The sequence below is a fragment of the Sabethes cyaneus genome, chromosome 3 (assembly GCF_943734655.1).
Source record: "Sabethes cyaneus chromosome 3, idSabCyanKW18_F2, whole genome shotgun sequence".
Taxonomy (NCBI): Eukaryota; Metazoa; Arthropoda; class Insecta; order Diptera; family Culicidae; genus Sabethes; species Sabethes cyaneus.
Window position 1 is genome coordinate 144,405,256 of NC_071355.1, and position 25,682 is coordinate 144,430,937.

The following is a 25,682-nucleotide window of genomic DNA, read 5'->3' on the forward strand; positions in this document are numbered from 1 at the left end:
AGGCGGAAATGAAAGAAACGGGGTCTGCATTTTTGTGTGTAACGTGTAGATGCTGTGAACGCACTCCAGCGTGAAAAGTGACAGTTCGAGCAAAAAGAAAACAAAATCTAATGCCGTGGATGCCGTGCCAATTTCGATTTTGACTGTTACGAAGTGATTCACAGCAAAATCAAATAAAGTTAAGATATTCGTTTTGTGATTATTGTAGATTTTTCTAGTGTTCATGAAAATACTGCAACTTTAAGGTGTTAATCGAAATGGGCAGTAAGCAAATGACACCGAAAACGGACGAGTCCACAGGGACTTTGGATTAACCACTTCTGTGACTGCAACAATAATTGCAGCAATTATTGTTCACATTTGGTTCCTGATCTTGGTCAATTGTAAACAACTTGTTTTTGATCACCCATCCTGAGCTGGTAAAAGCTTAATTTGGCAAAAGTATACCTGTTATTCACGAAAACACGGAAAACTACACCAGGAATCGCGATGGCATTCCGAGATTGGAGAGTTGTAAGAGTGTTGACTGGTATCGCGATGCGAATATGGGCCGCCAGCGGAGCTGCCCTTTTAGCTGCCTTCATTATGTATATAGTTTACGGAGGATTTTTCGCTTTTTTAATGCTGCTTTTTGCAGTATCAGGTGAGTTTTCTTCAATTGAGATGGCGTATGTTTCTGATAATTATTTTTTTAGGAATTATATATCATGCCCAAGATAACCTATTGTATCATCCGGACTTACCGCCTAATTCAAGGATATTTATACCTGTGCCGTCGATGCATGGCCTGCCGTATGAGACGTTACATCTAAAGACAAACGACGGAGTGTCGTTGCACTGCTTTTGGATCCGGCATTCCGATGATAAAGGTCGCTACGTCCCAACGATTGTATACTTTCATGGAAATGCAGGTAACATGGGACACCGATTACAAAATGCAAGCGGATTCTTTCATACCCTACAATGTAACGTGCTAATGGTAGAGTACCGCGGTTACGGCCTATCGGATGGCGTTCCGAGTGAAAGGGGCTTTTTCTCGGACGCCCGAGTAGTGTTGGATCATCTGCTCAGTCGGCACGATTTAGACCACAGCCAAATCGTGGTATTTGGACGATCACTTGGAGGAGCAGTTACGATAGATTTGGCGGCAGATGCCGTATACGGCATGAAATTAATGGGAGTGATAGTAGAGAATACTTTTACCAGCATTCCAGATATGGCTGTGGAGTTGATTCATCCTTGTGTTCGCTATTTGCCTCCATGCTGTTATAGAAACAAGTTTTTGTCGGTGCACAAAATACAGTTCATTTCGGCACCGATTCTGTTCGTCTCTGGTCTAGCTGATACTTTAGTGCCTCCAAAAATGATGTCGATGCTGCACACTCGCTGCGGTAGCACTCGTAAGCAAATGCTACAAATCGTGGGTGGATCACACAACGATACCTGGGCCGTAAGCGGGTGAGTAGTAGTAGTTTATTGCTAGATATATAATTCCCATAGCTTTTATCAAAATATTTCATGTTTTAAAATTTTCTTTGCATATCCAAGAAATGCAAGGCTGTCCTGCTACCACCAATTTGACTTATTTACCTGTGCTACATCATCCAAGTCTAGTTATCATTTACAAAATTGCTAAATTAGTATTGCTCTATTTTATGTATTTATGACGCACTCCTGGTTCTTAGTCTCACCCGTTAATGTCACAAGGAGCGCTCTTTGTGTAGCACTCAGTGAATCTCATAAATCAACAATTTTGTAAATAGTAATAAGCTCTAGAAGTTCTCCATAAATTTTCTTCCAAAATTAGCCTAATTAAGCTGGTAAGGACAAATAAGTAAAATCGTGGCAAGAGCAGGACAACCCTGTTTGGGACGATAATTTATACAAGTGTATCGTCAACATCTCTCCTTTAAGGCTGAAGCTTGAAACAAAATATAAACGGTTGTAGATTTTCTAGGACTATGATGTGCTGCCCAGTCGGTATTAGAATAAACGATAAGTGATTAGCCCTTTGCAGGACTAAATTTTAATTTCAAATCCCTCGTACATTTGAGATATTTGAAGACACGCTTGGCCGTCATGCAATCAGCCTCCGTTGATTAGCTGATTTTACGCCCGCGTGATATTACAGCTATTACTCGATCTTCTATTTACAACTTAGAGCAAGACACGTACCAGGCCTTATTTGCTCTTTTTGTTTCGTTTTTGCTCTTTTGATTACAGTGCCTCACAGAATTCGAAAAAGTGGCGTAGGTATAGCGTAATTGTAGGGTTAATTATTATCTACCATATTGTTGAAGAATGTATAGTTCCATCTTTTACATGTATGGCGCTGTGGCGCATGGATAGCCATGGCTATCCTATGTACACTATTACTAAGGTACGGCAAACGCAGTACGTTCGTGTTCGTAATATGCTAAAAAGTATTATAGGTATGTTAGAGTCATCGTTGTACGGCACAATGCTTATACTTTTTTTTATGTCCGTAGAAGAATAGTGAGAGATTCACGTCACCCCTGCTGTTTATATTATTTGCGCTGCCAACACAAACAAACGGTACGTTGTTCCACACTTCTACTACTTTACATCGCTGGTTATCAACACAAGCGCAAAGAGAAATTCGCCCAGACTCAACGGTTACTTCTTACTTTACCAGCCGAGATTCGGGGTGCCTTTTGCCGTATCAAGAATTCCTCTCCATTGTATTTGGTCCTGGGCTACTCGTCGCCAATTCGTTAAGCGTCTTGACACACGGAAGTCTTCAATCTCGTACCATCTAGTCGTGCCTAGCATGTTGGGCCCCTCCTGGTGCCGGTGGGGTTTTCGCAGAGAACGGATTTCATTGCACAGTCGTCCGGTATCCTTGCGACGTGGCCGGCCCATCGTAGTATGCCAACTTTCGCCAGGTGTACGATGGGAATCTCTCCAAGTAGTGTCTGCAACTCATCATACGCCTACGCCACTCTCCGCTATCCGTTGGTACTCCGCCAAAAACAGTCCTCAACACCTTTCGTTCAAATACGGCAAGTACACGTATGTCTTCCGTAAGCAAAGTTACTGTCTAAGTCCGTAGAGGACTACCGGTCTGATCAGCGTTTTGTACATTGTCAGCTTTATGCGGCGGCGAATGCTCTTTGATCGAAGCGTTTTACGAAGGGAAAAGTAGGTTCGATTTCCAGCTTGAAAGCGACATTTTTGGAGAATTCGTCGGAGAGTATAAATTTGATCCGTAGTAGTACGGATCCCCTTAAAGCCCGCTTGATACTGCCCTACGAATTCTCTTGCTATTGAGGATAGACGACGTAACAAAATCTGGGAGAGCATCTTGTAGGTGGCGTTGACCAGCGTAGTGCCGCGGTAATTACAGCAATCTAGCCGGTCGCCCTTTTTGTAGATGGGATAAACCTCACCTTCCATCCACTCCCCGGTAGTTCTAAATTTTTGAAATTATTCAGCGAAGTGCCGTTGCTGGCGGTTTTTGGCCATTTCTGTGAAGTTCTACCGGGAGTCGGTCCTTTCCGGCGGTTCTATTATTCCTCAGCTGACCGATTTTTCGCCGGATCTCGTCGAGATCGGGAGCCGGTACGCTGTCATCGTTTGTTTGTTTGTTTGTTCATTTCTGTCTTGATAGCGTAAAGGTAGCCCTTTTTCTATCATTTGGCTATCCTCGAATATCTACGGTTTACATATATCTTAAAATATATAAATCTAGAAAACATTTTATTACAACATACATACTAAATGAATTGCAAGCTTCTGTTGAAAAACTCGAGACAGTCCACACTAAAAACTGTTTCTGACGTTGAACGTTTGACAATATCAGGTAAACTGTTCCAGTTCTCGTGCGTTACGCGCTGGTATGTTAACTTCCGTTGCATCTCCTTCTGTTATATCGCCATTGAGATGCTCATCAAAGAACTGCTTTCGCCTGTCGACCACCTCGCACTCGTTTGTGATTAGATTCCCTCTCTCATTTCTATGCAGGTCATGTGTTGCCCTTACGAGTTTGGTACTATTTCTCGTATAACTCGCGCATGCCATTGGCCCGGAATAATTGTTCTAGCACCTCACGATCTCGTCCTCCTCCTGGCGTTTTTTCCTCCTCCTCGTGGCAATGCTTAGATAGTTTTTGCAAGCTCTTTTTTCCTCTTCATCTCTTGTTGGCATTTCCCGTAAAACCAATCATTTCATGCACTCGAGGTTTCGTCGCCTTGCGACCTCATTGACGGCCGAGCGTATCCTACTTCATCCGTTTTTTAGGGTTGATGCATCTAGCGCCACCAAGATGCTGGTCTAACAAGTCAGCCGTCGTATCTCGTATGTCAGAGTCTCGGTTGGGTGGGGTTGCTAGAGTTAATAGGATCGTTGCACTAGCCCCCGTAATTGTCCTGTACTCTAATAACTGCTGTTTCTGGTATCAAGTTTCCATTCCATGTCTTTATTTCGTCGTCTTTGTCCATGCCAAATGTTCCGAGTCGAATTTCCTTGATTATTTGTAGTGTGTTAGATTTAGATAGGTTATCGTACTAGGGCCACGCTACCGAGTCTCGTGTAGTGCCGAGACCGATTTCTGCTAAGGTTCTCGTATTCCGGCCGATACCACGAGGACGTAGGGATGAGAGTTGCTGGATAAGAGGGGGGGGGGGTCTGTTTTACGCATTATCCAGCCATTCACCAACCATGAGCCTATTCATACGTTCTGTAATTTATTCAGTATTTTTTTGTTAGATTATGGTCATTTTTACATCTCTGTCATTCGTGACTTCAGCGGGGCTGGGATTTGAACCCGGGTCCTCGGCGGGAGATGCGTAAATGCTAACCATTACGCCGGGACTGATCCCCAATTTATTCAATGATAATGAAGTGTAGTAGAGAAATGAGGGCATTTTTCAAGCGGTCGGTCACTCGGCACAGCCGTTTTTATATTAGGCGACTTGAAACCAGCCGAACTGTGCCGATGCTGTACCGAAAGTGCCGAACTGCAAGATTTGTTAAATTCGTTATAATCTAATAGATCTGGCAACTGTGCGAGATGATTTTGACAACTGGCAGTGCTCCCATTTCATATGTAAAATTGAACCGGAGGTGTGTAAAGTCCTATAAATGTTATTTTGACGTAGGACTACGTCTTACGGCAAGTTTTGAGATAGGGTGTCATTCCAAAAAATCGAAAAATGCGAGCGTCACGAAAATTGAAAGGTTTTGAGCGCTAATACCTCAGCGGTTTTCCGATCGATTTTCAATATTCTTACACCAATCGATCGGTAAATCTTCTAAGAATTGACCCAAATGAAGAAAAGTATGGATTCTTGATGTTGAACTATTGAAAAATTGAAAATAATGAACCTATGTTTTACCAGAATTCTCGCTACGTGATTGGTTGGAAGATTCTTTGCGATGATTTAAACCTATACCAATTTGATATCTGTGCTTGGGAAGCACGCCAAAACAAGTGACAAAGTTTCCTCATTTCAACAAGATTTCTTAACACCGCGGTTAAACCTAGACCATTTTGATGTCCTTGCTTGGGAAGTACGCCAGAAAAAGTGACAAAACCCCTCGTGCCAACAGATTTCTTACGAACGTGATTAAACCTAGTCCAATTTGATGTCTGTGTTAGGGAAGTGTGCCAGAAAAAATGACACAAGCTTGTTGTCCCAACAGATCGCAAATTCTTTACTGCGAGACAATTGACCCTCGGCGAATTTGATATCTGTGTTGGAAAAATGTGCTACAGCTGTACTGTTCGGTTATAATACGACTCTGTATGAATACGCATGCTTGCCGATGCCGTTTCATTAGAAGTGTAGTGAAAAGATGTGCTATTGATAAAATAGGATTGAATTGGTAAAATCCCTTCAACGTGGGGAACCATGGGTAATAAAAACAATCTTTAATTTCAGTAAGGTAGCAGGAAAGCAATAGTTTGTGTTCTTGATTTTGTTAAATTGTTTTCAAATGCACAATATTTTGAGAATCGAACGTATGCGAACTTTGATAAATGTTACATACAACGCATGTAGCATGTATATATGTTGCATATAGCATGTACACATGAAGAATCGAATGATTACAAGCATGAATACATGCTACTATCACTACAAAGAGACTTACGTAGTCCTGCGTCACCTATATATGCGGTCGTGTCTTGTACACAACCCCTCTGATTTTTTATAAGGCTTTAGAGGTGTGCCGCTTGATATCTCTGCAGTGCCGCGGCACTATGTGCTGAGTGTCCGACCCCTTGGCATTTTTAAAAATGCGAAAGTCGAGACTAAAGAAACGGTGAAATGTTTTTAATACAAAAACAGGTGAAACGGATGAAAGCAGTTTTATCGCATCTGCGAAAAATATCAAAATGTAAGCGAAAATCACAGTGACAGTGTTACATGATTCGTCTGTTGAATATCGAATTTTGAACTTTATGAGGTACAGTATTTTCAGTAATTTCTGAACACCTGAAGAGTAAAACTTATGATGGGAACGTTAAATTTGAAACAACTTCAGAACTAGAACTTGGGTTTAAAATTGGTTTATTGTTATCGCACGTATAGTTCGTACCATAATTTTTTGTCATTTTGTTGGACATTATAAGATAAATAGATGATCGTCTGCTGATGATAGATCATGAGAGTTACTGGAGTAGCATTGTAACGTACTGTAAAATTTTGTGGATTGATGGGCATTCCGGCTTTTGTGACACAACCGACTTACGATTGGATTATAGATAACATACATTTCTGTGTAAAAAGTGCCACTGAAAAACTTCAACAAGCTTGTACTAAAAAGAGAAATTTGACTTCCGAACATCATGGCTATGCAAAATCTACGTAAGTACAGTGTCCGGCACTGGATCATGGAATAAGCGAGGATACATTTCCTTGTACGGTGTGACATCACTAATCGGGTATTATTCTGGAAAAATTATCGATGTAGGGGAAGACGGGGTAAGACGGCCCGCCTAAGCGAATAAATTGCTAGCATAAAATGTGTACGAAAATTCACCTTTTCTTGTTCCACACATGGAAAAGCATTTTTCATCAATTTTCGAAACGTCTAAAAATTACTCGTTCACAACCAGGTGGGGTAAGAAGGACCACCAAAGGGGTAAGACGGACCATGGCGGAGTAAGGCGGATTGTGGCAGATTTGAAGATTTCTTTGAGTTGTAAACACAATTTCAATATTATTAACTAAATAAGAACAAGTTCTTAAGGGGTTTTTAGGTACATGCTAGAAGAAGGTATAGTTTAATTTAGAGACCTGCCAAAAGAAGGAATTTTGCTACTAGTTCAATTTTGAAAATAAGAGTAGACGTTATTTTACTCCACTGGTTTTAATTTACTCTTTTCTTGGTATTATTTTGTTGATTTGTCAGCAGGACTTTTACTCTTTGAATACGCTTCACTTCAGGTGAAGGTAAAGAAGGCAACATATTAAATGAGCCGTTAAGTGATCATCGAATTTTGATTCCGTTAGATCCAAATTTACATTGATTTTGTTATTCGAATGGCACTTGTTGGCTTCTTTTGAAGTGGGAAGCTCTGTGTTAGACAGGATGATCTCAGATTCAGGGATAATTTTTATTACAGGTGTACTCTATTTCGAAAAAGACACTGATGAAGCCTGCAAGTCGTAAACGAAATGCGTATCTGTCAGAATAATAAAAAAGTTAGTCAAATTCAACAGCAAAAAGTTGATTTTTTCATTTAATATTTTTAAAATCTATTAAGACACTAAACAGAAGAACTTTAGGCAATTATGAGCACTATGACGTATGGCCCTTTTACCCCGTGAAAAATGGTCCGTCTTACCCCTAGTTAACAATTTACATTATTTTGCTTTTATCTCTCAATGCGTACTATTTTATATACCTTTTCCGCTACACACAGAACAAGAATTGCCCAATTAAAGTCAGTGGTAAGAGAAACGACAAAATACATAGCTATTTTTTGCTGAAAACCCTTAAATTTGTTGCTGCTGAAATTATATCGCATGAAGACACTGCGAACGAAAAGTTTGTTTTGCTTCTAGTTTTGACGTCGGATACGGCCGAGTGCCGCAGGTTGTCTCGAAAGTGTTTAGATAGGCTAGTAAACAAAACATACTGAGGCATTTGTAGAAAATTTAAGGATTTCTTGACGAAATCGATGTGGTCCCTCTTACCCCGCCGGGCCTTCTTACACCTTGTTCCCCTACTTGTGAAAAGTGCCTATTGCAACCTACAGTGACTGAAGTTTTTGGAGCGTCTTAGTAGAATACGAAACCTAAAATTAAAAAAGGAGAAAACTTATCAAATTTAATTCTACTATGTGTATTTTATTCACGACAGATACGTATTTCGCCTACGACTTGCAGGCTTCCTCAGTGTCTGTTTTCGAACTGCTTTTCCTGTGTTATAAGTAGTTGGTAGCAGAAATTTTAAGCTTCAAAGTGTAGAACAAATTTTATTCTGGGGGGGTTTGAGCTCCCAACCGAACTTCGAACTTCGAACTTCGAAAACAGACACTGAGGAAGCCTGCAAGTCGTAGGCGAAATACGGAGACGAATGAATCTTAAGATTTAAAGTCTCCGTTAACAAATAAAAAACGAACGAACGTAGGCGAAATACGTATCTGTCGTGAATAAAATACACATAGTAGAATTAAATTGGATAAGTTTTCTTCTTTTTTTTAATTTTAGCTACAGTGATTCAATGGTAAAATTCATTGAAGGGTGATATGAATACTGAAACTGGAAGTTATGCAAGCAGAGGATAAATCGATTAAGTATGGCATTGTTTTACAATGGGTCATATTACCATAACGCTTATATGTTCTTGGCAATCAATCCGGCGTTTTTCAGAGAAAAACGAAGCGAAGGGAGGTTTGTAGAATGGATTTCAAAACAGCTAACTATTGAACTTGTTCGAGAGCGTAAGTCAAGATTCAAATTACTTTTATACATACATACGGAACAAAAGTTAATGACAAAATGAGATTCTCTGTCTCTTCTCACAGGAAAAGCACTATTGTTTCGTCTGAAACTATGAAATTGACTGACTAATTTGATGTCTTAAAAGCAACCAAAGTTGTTAAAATGGTCTTTCACCACTTCTCTTCGAGCGCTTGTATTGATATGCTACTAGAATGTAATCAAAACTGAAGTCTTGTTTGAGAACGTGTGTTACGAAATGTACAATTTTGTGAATTTTGTAGTTTTGTGCAGTAATTTTTACAGCAAAGATAATCATACTTTTCTAAAAACTAGCAATGATTTTTTATCATAGTTGGCTACACTAAAAAAGATGCAAATTGCGCGCGTTCCTTCGTCAATCAGCTTCGCAACTGATTAACCTTTGCTTATTGATCAAATTGCTTCTTTGCTTATTGATCAAATCAAATCAAATTGTCACATTGCTCTGCTAAACATATCATTTTCTAAATAATGATAACCTTATCTGTGAACCAATTAATAAAAAATAGGAATACCATCCAACAAAAGAAAAGACGAATTCATAAATTTTCCTAAGTTTATCATAACGCCGAAATATATTTGCAACAGCTGTAATTTGCATTACATTTTTTTCTAATCTCAGCATCTCGCCCGTACATACACAGCAGTTATTGGGCGTACGAAAACCAACTTCTCATGTGCATATTGTCAACCATGCAAATTGCGGCCCTCAGTTCCAGATAAATAATCCCTCCATCTCTAACGAACGAGGTTGTTTCTTCAAGATCGTATCCAGCTGCCATCGAGTTCGAATACGAAAGGCCGTCGTTTCATTATCGTCGGATGGCCTACGTACAGCAAGCATGGCAGGAGTACCAACAGCAACATCATGTTCCGCCAGGGAATTTCCCTTTTCATTATACTTTTGGTGTGAATCGTGTCATATCGCAAAGGCTTTCTATCGAGGCGACAGTTTGAACCATAATGTTGACACTTTTAACTCTGATCCGGAGCATGTATGGTACGTTCTGCTTGGACTTACCCGCTGCTTATACGTACATATTGGACAGTGTTGTCAGATTACGTGGGTAATTCTTCATTGTTTTTTTGTACTATGTATAACTGACGAGTTTCATTCAGTATATAAAATGTAGTACAAGTTAAATGTAACTGCAACTGTAAAATAATGTTTCGAAAATGAGTGTTAATAAACACTCTTAAAATTTACTAATGGCAACACTGATCCACGTTCCTTAATTTAGTCGGACGGTGTCATTTGATGATTTCTAGATACGTTTGGCTAATTCCACGTACCTATCATCGAGGGAAAGGGTTGACTTGCCGCTGTCAAGTATCTAATCACAAAGTGGGGAACACATACATACTTATTCACATTTGCTCCGGCCTTCTAAGTGAAACAAGAACCAGCACATGGCCATTCTGATTCTCGTCTGCCGCTTCGGGCGCTCTGATTCAAGGATTCCCTGGAGAAAGTTTTATTAGCGATAAGGGCTACGCTTCTAAAATGGGTTAAATGATGGCTAATGAAATTTTTATACATAATTAAAAGGTTCGTTTGCAGAATGCACGACGACATGTCGTGTTGGCTGTCAAGGGAGGGTAAAGAGAAGTAACTGAATAATGTGGAGTATGCATGGATGTCCGCTGCCTACTGAAGCAATGGTTTGTATGAATTCTAAACAAGGGATGCTACGGACAGGCTGATGTTTGCTTCACATTGATTAAATAAGCGTATATGTGTTAGGTTGATGTTTTATGATTTTCTTCTCAATCTGATTTAAAATTCCATTATTCGGAGAGAACTTTCCTGTACTGTGTGTGACTAAATCTTTCGTAAATAATCGCCATTTGCTATTGTTGTGTAAATTAACATAGGGTGGTTTTTACTGTTCTGTTTTTTCTTCATCGTTATTCAAATGCAATTACAATCTGTTCTAGTGAAATTTAGTTTTTCATTTTCTTATCATATTAATGACACCTTTACGCATAATTTGAATAAATACTAGAACGATTCAAGCAGAATAAGAAGAGGGGTAGCACAAGAGAATTTTATAGTTTCTTTGACTCCTGACAAAAAGAATAAATCGTAATATTTCAAAGGTTATGGCTCTAGATAACCTAAAACATGCTCACAAGGCCACTATTTTATAAAGCGGTAAACTATTCAGGAGTGAAGGACCAAACAGAATGCTGCGTCAACGCATCCGTCAGCGGCAATTTGACAGTAAACCCATGGGAAAACTTAAGTGTCAGAGTGCTCAACAAAACAATGCAAAAAAAAACAAACTAAAAACGATTAAAATTTGTGTGGTATAAAATTTTATGTTGTGCTTCATTTGGATATAAAAATATCCGAATACTTTAAACAGACGTATTTACTTTCAGTATTAATAGAGATTGAATCACGCATATTTCAGGGGGAATACTCTATACATTTTAAGCTTTCGGAATTCAAATCTGGGAGCAAGATTAGCAATCATACCAATTTTAATACAAGTTGTCTTGTATATGATTTGTATATAAAGCTCAGCAATAATGTCTCCTTTGGTCACATGAAAATTTTAGAACTTCCTCACTGGACGAGAAATGTAAAGTAGTAGTACTTTTGAAATGCAGCATTGCCATCGAGTCAAATCACATATTGAAAGTAAGAAATTGAGTATTTATTCATATATCTTCGAATGTCACTTAAAAATAACAAAAATAATAACAAAGGGTTAGCAGCATAGTTTCGCGTCACCCGTGGAAAGTGCTTTAGTGAGTTGAAAATATGTCTCCGGCTGTAAAGTTATTGCTCGACGGTGACTTGGCTGCTTTACAATCAGCCGGTTTCACCGGAAGCAAGCGAATTATGTTGAAGGAATGTGACATTTGTGAATTTAATAAATAATAACATTTCCCATTCCTCTCTGTTGAATTGCGCTGTTTATATCATCTGTCTCTGAATGCAGAAGGAAAGAGCCGTATTTTAACATTTGAAAGCAACGCGGCGATGGCAGGTGAATCTTTCCGGAGGAGTAGCGCAATACCTACATATATGGCAGGCTTCTGCAAACATAGCGTGACGAATTTAACAAAGCCGAGACCAAGCTAACGGTTAAGCTTGTCACACTAAGGGCATCCGAAATTCATCGCAGGCATGGGAGACGGGGTGGTTTCAATTTCACCCAAGTGAACATTTCAAAAGTCACTCGCTACAGCCTGCGGTACAGGTAGGTTTGGCATGAAGACGCGCACGAGCTTTTGAAAGGCCTTCCGACCCGGAGCTCCCATTTAGAAAGATGGGATGATATTATGTGGCTTTCCGTTTGGTGGTGGGAAAAATGGCGAAAGTATGATCCACGGTAATTGACATACATTCGCTTTAATTCTAGTTTTTCGTTTGGTTTATAATTATTAAATACATTCAAAAGATATGTAGTACTTGAATCGTTTTTTTTTGTGGAAATTTATCTCATGATGCGCGTCATTAAAGGAAATTTATTTCAGGATGCCCATCCATTAAAGCTTAAGATGCGACTGTCGAATACGGGCATATTCCATTATATATTTATGATCATGTGAGATCCGTCGGTTTTCGGTCTCGGTGGTTAGTTAAGCAGAATATTTCAAGAAATACTGTTATGTTTACCCTTTTAGAAAGGGGTGTTGAAAAAGGGCTGTGTTCGCGGGAGGTTGCTTCCCGAGCGCAAACCACCGTGTCATTATGATTAGACATGTGAGATGCGGGAAGGTGTTTTATTGGCGTACATGATTGTACATATTTGTGTGGCTGACACTGTAATGGAGAGACAACATGGCGGCGCGGTTTTGAGAATCTCAAAGGGTGATTGCAACATATTCCACGAGCTGAGCTAAAAGTCAACATTAGTTACATAAAATGTGGTGAAAGTGTGTATTAGTATTTCCCTGAAAAATCACGTTTTAATCACAGGCCATAGTTAAGTGAGTGTTATTTTGCAACTTTTACCAGGGTTAATTTGGAATATAAAATGTTATACCTACACATATTTTTCAGGTGTAGCTAGCGATCTTCACAATATATTTCATGTCTCTGGTATTGTTTTCAAAACTGTGCGGCCAAACTTTCATAGAGATTACACAGCAATAATGATTTTCAAAATGTTGTCTTGTGCGTGTATCTTATAGTTAATGCGATGTTTGATTTTTGGTTCACTTACTTACTTTTTCGGCGACAATCCGCTTATCGAATCCATGCCGAATGCACGAGCCGTCTCCACGTTACTCGGTCTTGGGCTGCCACCCTCCAGTCGCCCCTAACACCCGCTGTTCTAGCATCCTCGTCAACAGCGCTCATCTAACGGGAACAGGGTCTGCCTCGAAGTCGTCGGCCTCTGTCGGGTTCTCTGCTAAATAGTGTTTTCGCTGGTCTCTCATCCGGCACCTTGCTGCGTGGCTAGCCCACTGTAGCCTGCCGTATTTTACTCGCTTCACAACATCCGCATCATTGTTTACTTGGTATATTTCATGATTATTGCGCCTGCGCCACACTCCTTCGTCTAATATGCCGCCAAGAATTGATCGCAGCATCTTACGCTCGAAAACGCCAAGAGCTCGTCGGTCACTCTCTTTCAACGTCCACGCTTTGTGACTGTAGAGTACCACCGGGAGAATTAGCGTCTTATAGAGCGCGAGTTTTATACGGAGTTGTAGGCTAGGGGACCTCAGCTGGCTGCGTAATCCGTAGAAGGCCCTGTTGGCAGCCGCTATCCGCCTTTTTACTTCACGGCTCACATCGTTGTCACATGTCACTAACGTACCAAGGTAAACAAACTCGTCGACCACTTCAAAAGTATCTCCATCTATCACCACCACAGTTCCAACACCCGAAGGGCTACCACACTCTCTACCAGCCACCATATACTTTGTTTTGGTAGAATTTATGATAAGTGCAATCCTCGCAGCTTCCTCCTTAAGATGCGTGTACGCTTCTTCCACAGCTCAACGGTTAACACCGATGATATCGATGTTGTCCGCGAACCCTAGGAGCATCTGAGATTTCGTAATGATGGTACCGCTTCTCTGCACGCCGGCCCTTCGAATAGCACCTTCCAATGCAATGTTGAACAGCAAGTTTGATAGTCCATCACCTTGCTTCAAACCATCTAACGTCCCGCTATCCTGACGCTTGATTTTGAACCATCAAGGGTAGCACGTATCAGCCTAATCAGTTTTGTAGGAAAACCATGTTCAAGCATAATCTGCCACAGCTCGTTTCGTTTAACTGAACCGTACGCCGCCTTGAAGTCTATAAACAGATGATGAGTCTGCAAGTTGAATTCCCGGAATTTATCGAGGATCTGTCGCAAGGTGAACATTTGGTCTGTCGTGGAGCGTCCCTCTCGAAAACCGCACTGGTCTTCTCCAACAAAGGTTTCGTCCCAGAAAACACCAACTCGTATATCAATGTACGAAAATTATCGTTATTGACTTTTAATAAATGCAGATCGTAAATATAGCCTGCACACAATGCACACAAATTCATATTCTGTCGTATTTGACGATAACAAGTGATTGACATTCGACTTTCAGTACAAAATTGTATAGCATTATAAAACTAATCGCGTTGAGTCGGATCTTATCGCATACAAAGACTTATGAAGTTGAATTGTTAATGTATATTTTGTAGTACGTATATGGCCCCCAAATTAGTACGCATATGCTAGTTTTGTGCATCAGATACGATTTTTCAGGGTATATATAAGTACATATTAGTTACTCATTATAACTCATTAGTTACTCTGAATGCATATGAAAATGTTTATTGGGCTGTAACGGCATCAGTCTGAGAAACAGGATGCGGAAGATGGTTTCTCGGCAACCGATTTTACGATTAAAATGCACGTTTATAAGCTTTCAATGAAACTTCCGGTTTGTAAACGCACTATTGCTAAGTGTGCTCAAATGAATTCAAAATGGCCTTCTAAAACAACCGCTGTCGGAAAAATGCAACGAGCGAGACACGAAAGCAAACGATGCTAAATTACCATACCATACGAAAAGATTCTCAGTATGTAAGCACCGGATGTATGAGACTAACCTAGATATTCGGAAATTTTCTTGTAATCAGCCCCCCGTAGTGATCACCTCTATCTAGGTTTATTTATTTTCCTAGATCTACTGACCTCTATTACTCTCCTTTAGTTGGGTCACCCCTGCGAAATGGTTTTCCGTGAAATCCGGAAAAGATTTTCCGTGAAATGGTACATCCCGCATAAGGTTTTTCGCGAAATGGTATTCTGCGAAACTCGTTATGGTCAACCGAGAATTGGTATTCCGCAAAATGGTATTCGGCGAATATTTAAATGCTATCCGCTTTATTTTATCAGGCTAAGAAATGGGGAGATTTGTTTTTTATTTTACTGTGAAAAAAATTTGTATAATAAAATATCCATGAACTGCTCAGAAACTTGCAAAACTCGAGATTGTGACGAGAAAGGTCATTCGAGATTCAGGATGTATGTACAACACAGTTTAATTTGTGGCAATACGAAGTTTGTCGGGTTAGCGAGTTCTAGTTAGAATATCAAATTTAGATATGATTGCTGAATTTGATATTCACTAGGTATGGATGAGGTATTGCCTCCTGTTCGGAAAACAAAGCTTGTTGAATTTTGCGTCGACGTTCTGATGTATCTGGATGATTCTGGAACAAGCAAGCGACACCGATCGGGATACGAAGGTAGATTTCCCGGGTCGCCCCAAGACAAACTGCGCATGGCCATTCTTACGAACCTCCTCTGCACTCGTTCAACTCGAAGGTTCTAATAGAATTGATGCGGAGTCCAAATTAGGCACGCATTTTCGAAAAGGGGACGAACTTAGGCGCAATACAGAGGGTTTAGGCAGTGCGGGTCTTTAAAATCTCGTTCAATTTTTGCAATAAATCACAGCTGGCGAGCCGCTTTTCAGATTATCGTTGTACGGTGACGGTCGAAAATCAGTTTCGAATCGAGAATCACACCAAGGTCATTCACATGCTGAACCCTTTTCAGTACCTGGTTGTTAGTTTTGCAGTCGAAAACTATAGGCGATTTGATTTGGTGAAACGTCATAACCTCGCATTTAGAGACCCTAATAATCAAGTTATTCACTTTATACCAATTTACAAACGTATCCAAGAGAAGTTAAAGGCGATAACAATCCTCGATGTGACGAATCGTCATGTAGATTTTAAAATCGTCAATATAAACCAATCTGCAGCCTCTTTCAAGGGCAGAGGATGCGTCGTTAAAAAATAAAATAAACAAAAATGGTCCTAAGTTACTGCCTTATGGCACACTAGATTGATTTGCGATTCGTGATACCTTCGAGCCAAGTTTCAGTTGTAAAACTCTGTCACACAAATACACATACACGAGCGTAACCGCGTGACAAACTGTTGCGACAAACACCCAGCCGTCATATTTTATCAAGCAATATGCGATGATTGATGCGATTGAAAGCAGTTTTTATATCAGTATATATCACTTTTATTAGCACCTTGCGATCCATTTCAGTAATGTAATTGGAAGTAAAGTCAAGTAGGTTCGTCGTCACAGTGTGGCCAGTACAATATTTAGTGCTATGAACTAGAGCATCACATTATTTTAAGTAATTTGACGCGGTAGATAAACTGGTAATACCACGGTAGTTCCTGACACTTTGGTGATCTCCACTTTTGAATACCGGTAACATGAACGAATGCTTTCAAATGTCCGGAAATTTTCATTGCGCGTAAGATGTGCTGAAGATACGACAGAGTGGTGCTCCTAAAGTTTTAGCGCACCCGCAAAAAACAACGGCAGGGATTTCATCAGGTCCATCACAATACGATGTTTTCAATTTTTTGGCGGCAGCAGTGATCATGTCAGGAGTTATCTCGAAAATGTCAAAGTCGGCGCAATTGGCTGGAACCATTAACGCAGAGCTCCATCAACTGGTTCACTTGGTTAACACTGTGAAGTTAATCCAACTGTGAAGTTGGTTAATCCAAGTGAAAACAGACGAAAAGAACGAATTGGATTCAGTGGACGTTTCAGCTCAATCAAGGTAGACTCCTGCAGGAATTGGTGAGTGTCTACTTTTCGAATTTATAAATGTCTAAAAAATCTCGGTTTTTACACAAGTTTCTTTGAAAAAAAAAATTGGACGGCCGTGAACTTTACGTTCCTTTAGTATAAATTTTAAGGTACAAGCAAGTCGCTGTGCTATGAAATGATTTATATAGAAAAATCAACTTTTCCAACTAAAACGACCTACGACGGCCGTTGCACGCTTATGCGACCATTTAATACGATCTTTGCACGAGATGATTAATTGGTGGAAATAATTATTTTCCCTGCTTGGAGATTCAGTCTTGTCCTCGTGATGAAATAATGAGGTGGTGTCTGGCTTGGCAAGGTTTCACCCCTTCGCACGGAAACTAGGAAAACATTCGCTTTCGTCCTCGCTGGTACGAGACCAGTATATCACCTCTTCTTATCGTTTCTTTTCCCCGACGTCGTGTCAATGGCAGACTCTTTCCCTTTCTCATTTAAATATGAATAATGCCGCTTGATAATTTTGCCTATTATTAAAATCATTTTCTTCTGCTTCTATATCGTTCCAGTTATTACCAGGGCATAGCGCAATTCCTAACGGAATGTAAGGAAACCAAGGGACCGTTACAGACTCCACCTGTAAGTCAAAACGTATGGCCTCAGATCGAGGAGGTGTAGAGGATTACAATTCAAAAGTTGGCTGTGTAATATTTGCATCATATTTAATCTTAATTAATGAACGCTAGAGAATAAATACACCGAATGATCGAGTGAGTGAATAGAAAGATTAATTACCTGGCTAGAAATCTAAGGACATTTATTAAGTACTATTATCGAAAACAAAAAGCAACAACAGAGGCGCAGGTTTAACAATGAAGCAAAGAAAAACGCCCCAGCAACAGCAACAATAAGCAGTTACACAATTTTAAATATTAGCATAATAATGACATTAAGATAATAAATTAGTGGAAAAATACTTTACGCTTTCAATCATACTTTCAATTACCTAAGCCGCAGTTTCAGTTGCTAGCAAGCGGCTCCACCCGACAGCGACGAAGGAAAAAACAATTTCCGAAGAAAGGTGCAAATAAAAGCGACGGGATATCTTCACATAAACAAAGAAACAGGAAAATTACATAAATTTTTCACGAGCTCAGCATAGGTACGTTTCGAATGGCTCCAGCAACGCAGCCAATCAAAGTGCGCCGATAAGGCTGCGTCGCACGCAGTGGGTGGGAGGCATCAATATGGAAGAAACAATATGGCAAGCATCAATCTGATTAATAATTGATTAGCTGTTGTAGCTGGTAGCTGAGCCAAAATATTTCGGCATTGTGTTAGTGTGCAGCCTGGCAGGATGTGAATAGCTTTTCTTTTACAGATGGCAGGGCTAACTGGGGAAGCAATGATTTCCTTGCGCTTAAATTCGTATATTATTTAGATGATTTTTGCTCCGGTAAAAGGTAAAAGTGTTTGATTTCGCTTAGCGCAGACACGTTTCGTTCGGTTTTGAGTAAGGGTTTTGTAGCAGACGGGGTAAATATTTTATTGTTGAATGACTGCACGACCTTCGCTTTGTTAATATTCAATATTTCTTTTTAAATACTATAAAATCAATAGCAACGCCGATTACGTTGGATTGTTGTCAGTTAAGAGAGATTAAAGTATTTTAGTTAGATACTACTATTGACCGTCAAATCACCTGCGTCTTCGTAAGTGGCACATAAACGATTTTAGAATTTCAGTTTTTTTCGTTTGTTTCGGGATTTCAATGAGCTTTTCAAGAAAAACATCGGACTGCAACTCAAGGTTTCTTTTAAAGAACTAAAGCACCTGGAATGCAATGGAGACACATGGTTGTTTTGTTTTACCTGCAATGAGTCGCATATTTCTGGCAATATATGCCAACGTATATTTCTGGATCGAATACCCGAATATGACGACGGTTGACTAAACTTATCCCTTCATCCTGCTTTAACACTTTGTCCTCGATAACTAGTAATGTTTTTTTTTGTTGCTGCGAAACAGATCGAAATTCAACCCCATTCATGATAAAATTATTTTTCCGGAAAACTTGTCAAAAGCAGCTTTACCCCTACTCTAACATCCCGTCTTCAAAACAGATGCTTGAAATGCTTTTGATCGTAATAAACGTTGCACTGTAATATCTACCTGTGTGACGCGAAACAACCCGGAAACATCCATTCTGTTTTCTCGACTTTCGGAAAAGTTTGTGACTGAAAGAAGCTTAAAACATTTTATTACGACGTCAGCCAATTCATAAGCTCTGTGCCATTAGTGCGCTTCTGTGGTAAGTACGGAAGATGGCTGGCTGGGTGTTTGCGGATTGAGAGGTTGTAGTGATGTATTTTATGACAAAAGACCAGCTTACAGGCAATAAAAGCGTGCTACGAAAATGTTTTGAGAAGTTTGTAAAGGTAAGGAAAAGGATTAAATGTATGAAATATTCTCCCCTTCCGGAGTTGTGGTTCTAAACTTCCTTATTTGATGGGCATGGCCGATCCCCTGTATTTTGTACTGTGTACTGCATAGTGGCATGGCTTACGGAGCAAGTTTATTCTACGGCTGTTAGAGCTTAGCTAAAGTGGTTCTACAGTGAGAATACCTGCTTAGCGATAATCTTAATAAATTACCTAGAAATTTTGCCAATAGAAACATGGTTTAGAATATTTGCAGACTAAGTTTGATCAATTTAGAGATGTTCATTATAGGTGTTGAAACTGATGTCAATCTTTATTTTCATTTTGTTAAAAATCACTTAAGAACACACGATGAATATTTGAGCACCTCACATCCATCAGTACATTACACTGATTGACAAAGGATAATATAATCTATTTTTTCTAATGATTTTTCGGTATTACAGAAAAATCGCAGCTGTTTTGTTAGCCATAGAATGAGTATTTCACGTAACGATTCATTCTGCTAGCCGCGAGAGAACCGATTTTCGGTTGATACGTCACCATAGGCAAACGATAGCGTCGCTTTTTTGTTCAAGAATGGCATCAACTTCTGAAACCGCCCTCGGTCCTTGAAACGAACTAGCTTCGTATGTGTTCGGTAGGAAAATTTATCAAAACTTTTTCCTTCTAAAATAAAATGCGCGGTTGAAAAGTACTCTTTTCCTAGCGAAGTCGTCCCGACCGTCATTGTTTTTAGTTTATTTATTAAATTCCATTGTTCGGTGCTTCAAATTTGCTAAACGTGCAATTTCCTCTTTCCGGAAGTTATAACGTTCGACTCGGGACCACAGTCACCGATACTAACTCCGCTGTTTCGAATTTCGCGTATTTACTTTGAGGGATTATAATTTATTGTGCTGTTAGAGTTGTCGTGTCTGACTGTCACAATATTTTTTGAAAGGCAGATTTAGGTAGCCGACGAAGAGGTATTTTCAGTTTCGAACTTTCAATGAGGGGTGACACTTTAACGATTTATGGGATTGCTTTCCGCCAGTGATATTGTTGGTTCCAACTTCCAAGCTGGGGGCTGTTCAAGTCTGTTGTGTTTTCCGGGTATGATTTCGCCGTATATACTATACCGTATATACCGTATATACAGTTTTTGCATTAAGTTAGTATAAATTTTTAGATTTTTAATTTTGGATATATTTTTCATTTAAGTTTTTCAATAAAAAGTAAAAATAGACGAGTAAGACTTCAATTTTATGGTATTATTTAACAAAGTCTTACCATTAATATGCCGTAAGCTGATATCATGCCCAGGAGCTTATAACATGGTGAATCTGATTATTGTACAATTAATAGATTACCGTCATCCGGGGATACTTGCAACACTTTTAAACTTTGACTTAGTATAACTTTTGAAGTATACCGTTTAGGTCCAAAAGGGGGGAGCCAAAACTTGTATAGTGGTGAGTACTTTTGATTTATGATTTTGAGAAAAAATATAAACTAAATGAATCTGTAGAATGAACCGAAAATAGGGGTGTTGCAAGTTACCCAGTAAACGGGGTTACTTGCAACACTTTTCTGATTTTGCGTTTCTTATGATTTTATATCTGATTTCAAATCGCGAATGACTATTTTGAGATATTTTGAATGTACTTGTAGTAAAACAAGAGATACTGGAGGCGTTTTTTGTTTTCCAATTTCGTCCATCGCTTTTTTAAAGATATTCGGTGAAAATGCAGCATATCGGCAAACTCCAAATTGCCGTTTCAAGGCACGTGGAATTTTTCACAATTTTAATTTTTCTGGAGATGGTGGTAGACAAAATAACATCATACAGATGCAAACTTACTTTGTACATACTGTCTATTACGATAAATTTCATTTTTATAAGTGCTGCAAGCCGCGCCATATTGGAAGTAACAACACGAATTCATCGTTTCTTCTCCAAGTTCAAAATATAAACAAAGCTCAAAGTTGCTATTTGTTAGCTTATATGACGCACTTATTGTGTACAGGAACCAAACAATAAAAAATAATTTCATGTCAATGAACTGACGCAACTTTGCATATCCATTTTTCCTACTCTGAAAGTGAAATTAATTTCCAATCGTATAAAAACAAGCAAAACAATGATGTTATGGATTAAACTTAACTAAACAATAGGTAAACGTCCCTTCTTTAAAATGGCATTGGGTACAAATGGTTATGTTAACAAACAAAGGCGTTAGAGCTGTCAAAAGCGCGATGCGCCAAAGTGTTGCAAGTAACCCCGGTGTTGCAAGTAACCCCGGTGTTGCAAGTAACCCCGGTGTTGCAAGTATCCCCAGATGACGGTACCAAAACTGATAAGAAGTCCACTGCCCATAAAAGCATAACTGTCCCATATAGAATTTTATCGATTTTGAGAAAAGCATGAAAGTAGCTTATTTATATCCTAATTTATCTAAAAAACTTTAATTTAGACGGACTTTGTTCGAAAATTTTTCCAAAAAATATCAAACCTGAACTGTCCCATACGAAAAATAAAAGCATAACTGTCCCATAATAATATTGTCCATATAAACATTTTTTCTGCCAGTTGAGGCAACCATAAGGCATTATAGCTTTGATAAAACAATATTCTTTTAATTTCCACCTGAATAGGATAAAAACTTAACAAAAAAAAAAAGAAATATGACAGTAAGTTTGTTTCGATTAAGACTGTCGCAGTGGCCTTTTAACCCAATGCCCTTCTGGCATACAAAAAAAAAGTTTGTTTCGAAGTTCATTTCAATGTTCGACCACAATCTTTTCTTAATCGGCAAAGCTTTCACTGGCACAATTTTCTTCGGTGGTGTCAGGAAAAAGAGCATTTAATAGAGCAGCTTTTCTCTTCGTTTTGATTCCACGATATCCTTTATGCTGATGTTTTATTTCGATTGAAAAGCCTTCAAAACAATAACTAGTTCGAAACTCGAACTTCATCAAGTATGCTGTTATCTTTAACAGCTAGGCTGCTCTTTTTGAATATTATTTCTCAAATATTTTCGAGGTAGGTATAGCCTTGGTTAGGATTTATAATTTGTGATTACGAAGCCAGCATCACTGGTTCGAAAAAGATCGACGACTTTATGTACAACACCGCGACGGCTTTCTTACCTTCTTTAATCACGGCCTTGAGATCTTGGAATATTATAGGAGCGTTTCTGTAGCGCATACTTTGGCGTAGAAACTATTTTTCACTATGTACTGGCAAAAATTGAAAAAAATATGGGACATACATGCTTTTATTTAGCAACTTGCGCTTGTAAATAAAAGCATAACTGTCCCATCTTCGAAATTTTGAAAAAAATATTGCATTGGTGTTAAATTTTACCACAACATTTATGTGGATAGTTCAATTACTAGTGTAACGTGGTGCTTTTGTCGAATCAAGTAACATAATTCTTGTATAATGACGCACAACATATAAATCAGTCAGCCACTTTCAATCTCATTTTTCCACGCTTCACGTTTTTCCATATGGGACAGTTATGCTTTTATAGGCAGTCCAGGACTATCATATTTGTGCAGCCAACGATGACAATTAGTGCATTAGTGATGTACTGGTATTATGTTCATTTCTTCTACAGCGAAAAAGTTCTAATAACGAATGTATTAAAAACTGGACTGGTTTTAGCTATTTCTCATAAGATTACCGTGAATTCACATATGCATCACCAATGCAAGCAACTTTGTTGTGTACAGAAAGAATTTGACAGTGTTTTTAGTTAATTTGCAGCAGCCATGGCGGAAACAGAATGTCTAGCTTTGGCTGATGATCAGCGAAAAGGGAATGTGTAAGCTGCTGATCTTTTTTCCGGGGCTTGCGATGAAATTTAGGTGATCAAAATCATCATCGGGGATTTCAATACTCAGGTCAGCCAGGAGGAGGAATATAAACCCGGGATGAGAGGGTTCAGCGTACACCTGCTGACCAACGAAATGGGCCTAAGACTTATCGACTTTGCCACCTCCAATTACATGGCCGTACATAGTACCTTCTTCTAGCACTCCTACACAAGTACACTTGGAGGTCAGCAAATCAGGCAGAATCACAGATCGACCACGTTTTGATCGACTATTGGCACTTTTCAGACATCAATGACGTCATATCCTATCAAAGCGCTAACATTGGCTCGGACCATTATCTAGTGATGGCTAAGATGCGCCCAAAACGCTTCGTTGTGAACAATATACAGTACTGACATCGTCATAAACTATGCGTACTTCCTGGAAGCTCCGCTACCGGAAGAGGACAAGATGGACGAAGCCCCTCCACTTGATCCGTGTTGAAGGATTTATGCTCAACTCGTTCCAATTATAAGGTATCATAAAAGAGTCTTGTCACTACCTCCCCGTACCGGGATTGGGTAATTTACGCGCTTACTGCCTTCCTTGGAAGTGGTAGCCATTTCTCAGGCTCCTTCTCCGAAATCAATCCATGATTCCCCGTTACCCGTTGCAACCATGGTAGTCCTCTACTCATCACTTTTTACTCATCACTTTCTACTCATCCCTTTTTACTCATCGCTTTTTACTCATCACTTTTTTCTCATCACTTTTTACTCATCACTTTTTACCTGACAATTTTTAATCATCGCTTTTTACTCATCACTTTTTACTCCCTGCTTTCTACTCATCAGTTTTTACTCATCACTTCTCACTTATTACTTTTTACTCATCACTTTTCGCTCATCACTTTTCACTCATCACTTTTCGCTCATCACTTTTCACTCATCACTTTTTACTCATCACTATTTTATCATCACTTTTTACTCATCGCTTTTTACTTATCGCATTTTACTCATCACTTTTACTCATCACGTTTTACTCATCACTTTTTACTTATCGGTTTTTACTCATTACTTTTCGATCATCATTTTTTACTCATCACTTTTTACTCATCACTTCTTACTCATCACTTTTTACTTATCGCTTTTTACTCATCACTTTTACTCACTGCTTTTTACTCATCACTTGTTACTCATCATTTTTTACTCATCACTTTTTACTCATCACTTTTTACTCATCACTTTTCACTCATCACGCTTTGCTCATCACTTTTTACTCATCACTGTTTACTCATCACTGTTTACTCATCACTGTTTACTCATCACCGTTTACTCATCACTGTTTACTCATCACTTTCTACTCATCAGTTTTTACTCATCAGTTTTAACTCATCACTTTTTACTCATCACTTTTTATTCATCACTTTTAACTCATCGCTTTTTACTTATCACTTTTTACTCGTTATTTCATTCTCATCACTTTTTACTCATCACTTTTTGGTCATCACCTTTTACTCATCACTTTTGGGTATGAAATGGGGAAGGCAAATGAGGAAGCGTCCAACATAGCTCCAGCCATCCTAAGCCCCCACCTAGCGCCTTCACGTGGCCTTACCCGGTAATGCTCTATTGAGTAGCCAAGCTAGGAGGTTTGGAAAACTGCGGGTTTGGATGACGGCTGAGCCACACGACCTTATTAGCAGGTAAGCTTAACATGAGTTATTTTAATGATTTGTTTCGTTTTAACTCATGGAGCAAGCACCTCCATGTACAGTGAAAACTCGGGCCGAAGAAAGTTTAAATAATGCTCATGGATTCCAGAAGAAAAAATTAAATTAATAATGGAAGCACTCATGTAAACTCAAATGATACACCTCTATTCCATTCGAAGGACTGCTGGTGAGACTAAATAGAAAAAAAACTATTGATGGTAGTAATCAATAGTTTTTTTCTATTTAATGGGGCTTTCAACCGTTGGTTGGTTCGCCCAAAAAAGCCATCAATAGTTGTTAGGGTAGATATTTGAAAGATTTGTCGTCGGTGCGATACCATACGATCAACAACATTATCCAGATTTCACAAAGGACGATTAATTCTGGTTCTGGGCACAGGTTCTACGAGGTTCCTGCATTTTGCATATATTCCACAGTTATCCAAGTAACTAGTTAAATGATCTTGTAAATTATAGCTGTTATACAGAGCATTATGCAGTTTTACATTAAATCCTAGTACTTAGACATGCACGGCTTAACATTTGAGATAAGCTTATTACTGGTAGGATCAACTAGAATTCATCGTGTGTCGTGTATCACACCCAGGGCTTAAAAAGGGATCGCAAGTTGAATGTGACTGCCGTGAATGCGAACTTTCCGCATTCAAACTCCGATTTTTGAACGATCATTTGACCGTTTGTTTAATCTAGTCAAACTGCCGCTTGCG

General features: G+C 39.2%; 1 protein-coding gene across 1 annotated transcript; it reads left to right on the forward strand.

The window, feature by feature from the left end:
• The first annotated feature begins 155 nt into the window (after positions 1-155).
• On the forward strand, positions 156-17,960 carry LOC128742603 (protein ABHD13). The gene is made up of 3 exons (XM_053839015.1): positions 156-643; positions 696-1,458; positions 17,566-17,960. Exons 1-3 carry the CDS (start codon positions 490-492, stop codon positions 17,672-17,674), a joined length of 1,026 nt encoding a protein of 341 aa, XP_053694990.1. The 5' UTR covers positions 156-489; the 3' UTR covers positions 17,675-17,960.
• The last annotated feature ends 7,722 nt before the right edge of the window (positions 17,961-25,682 follow it).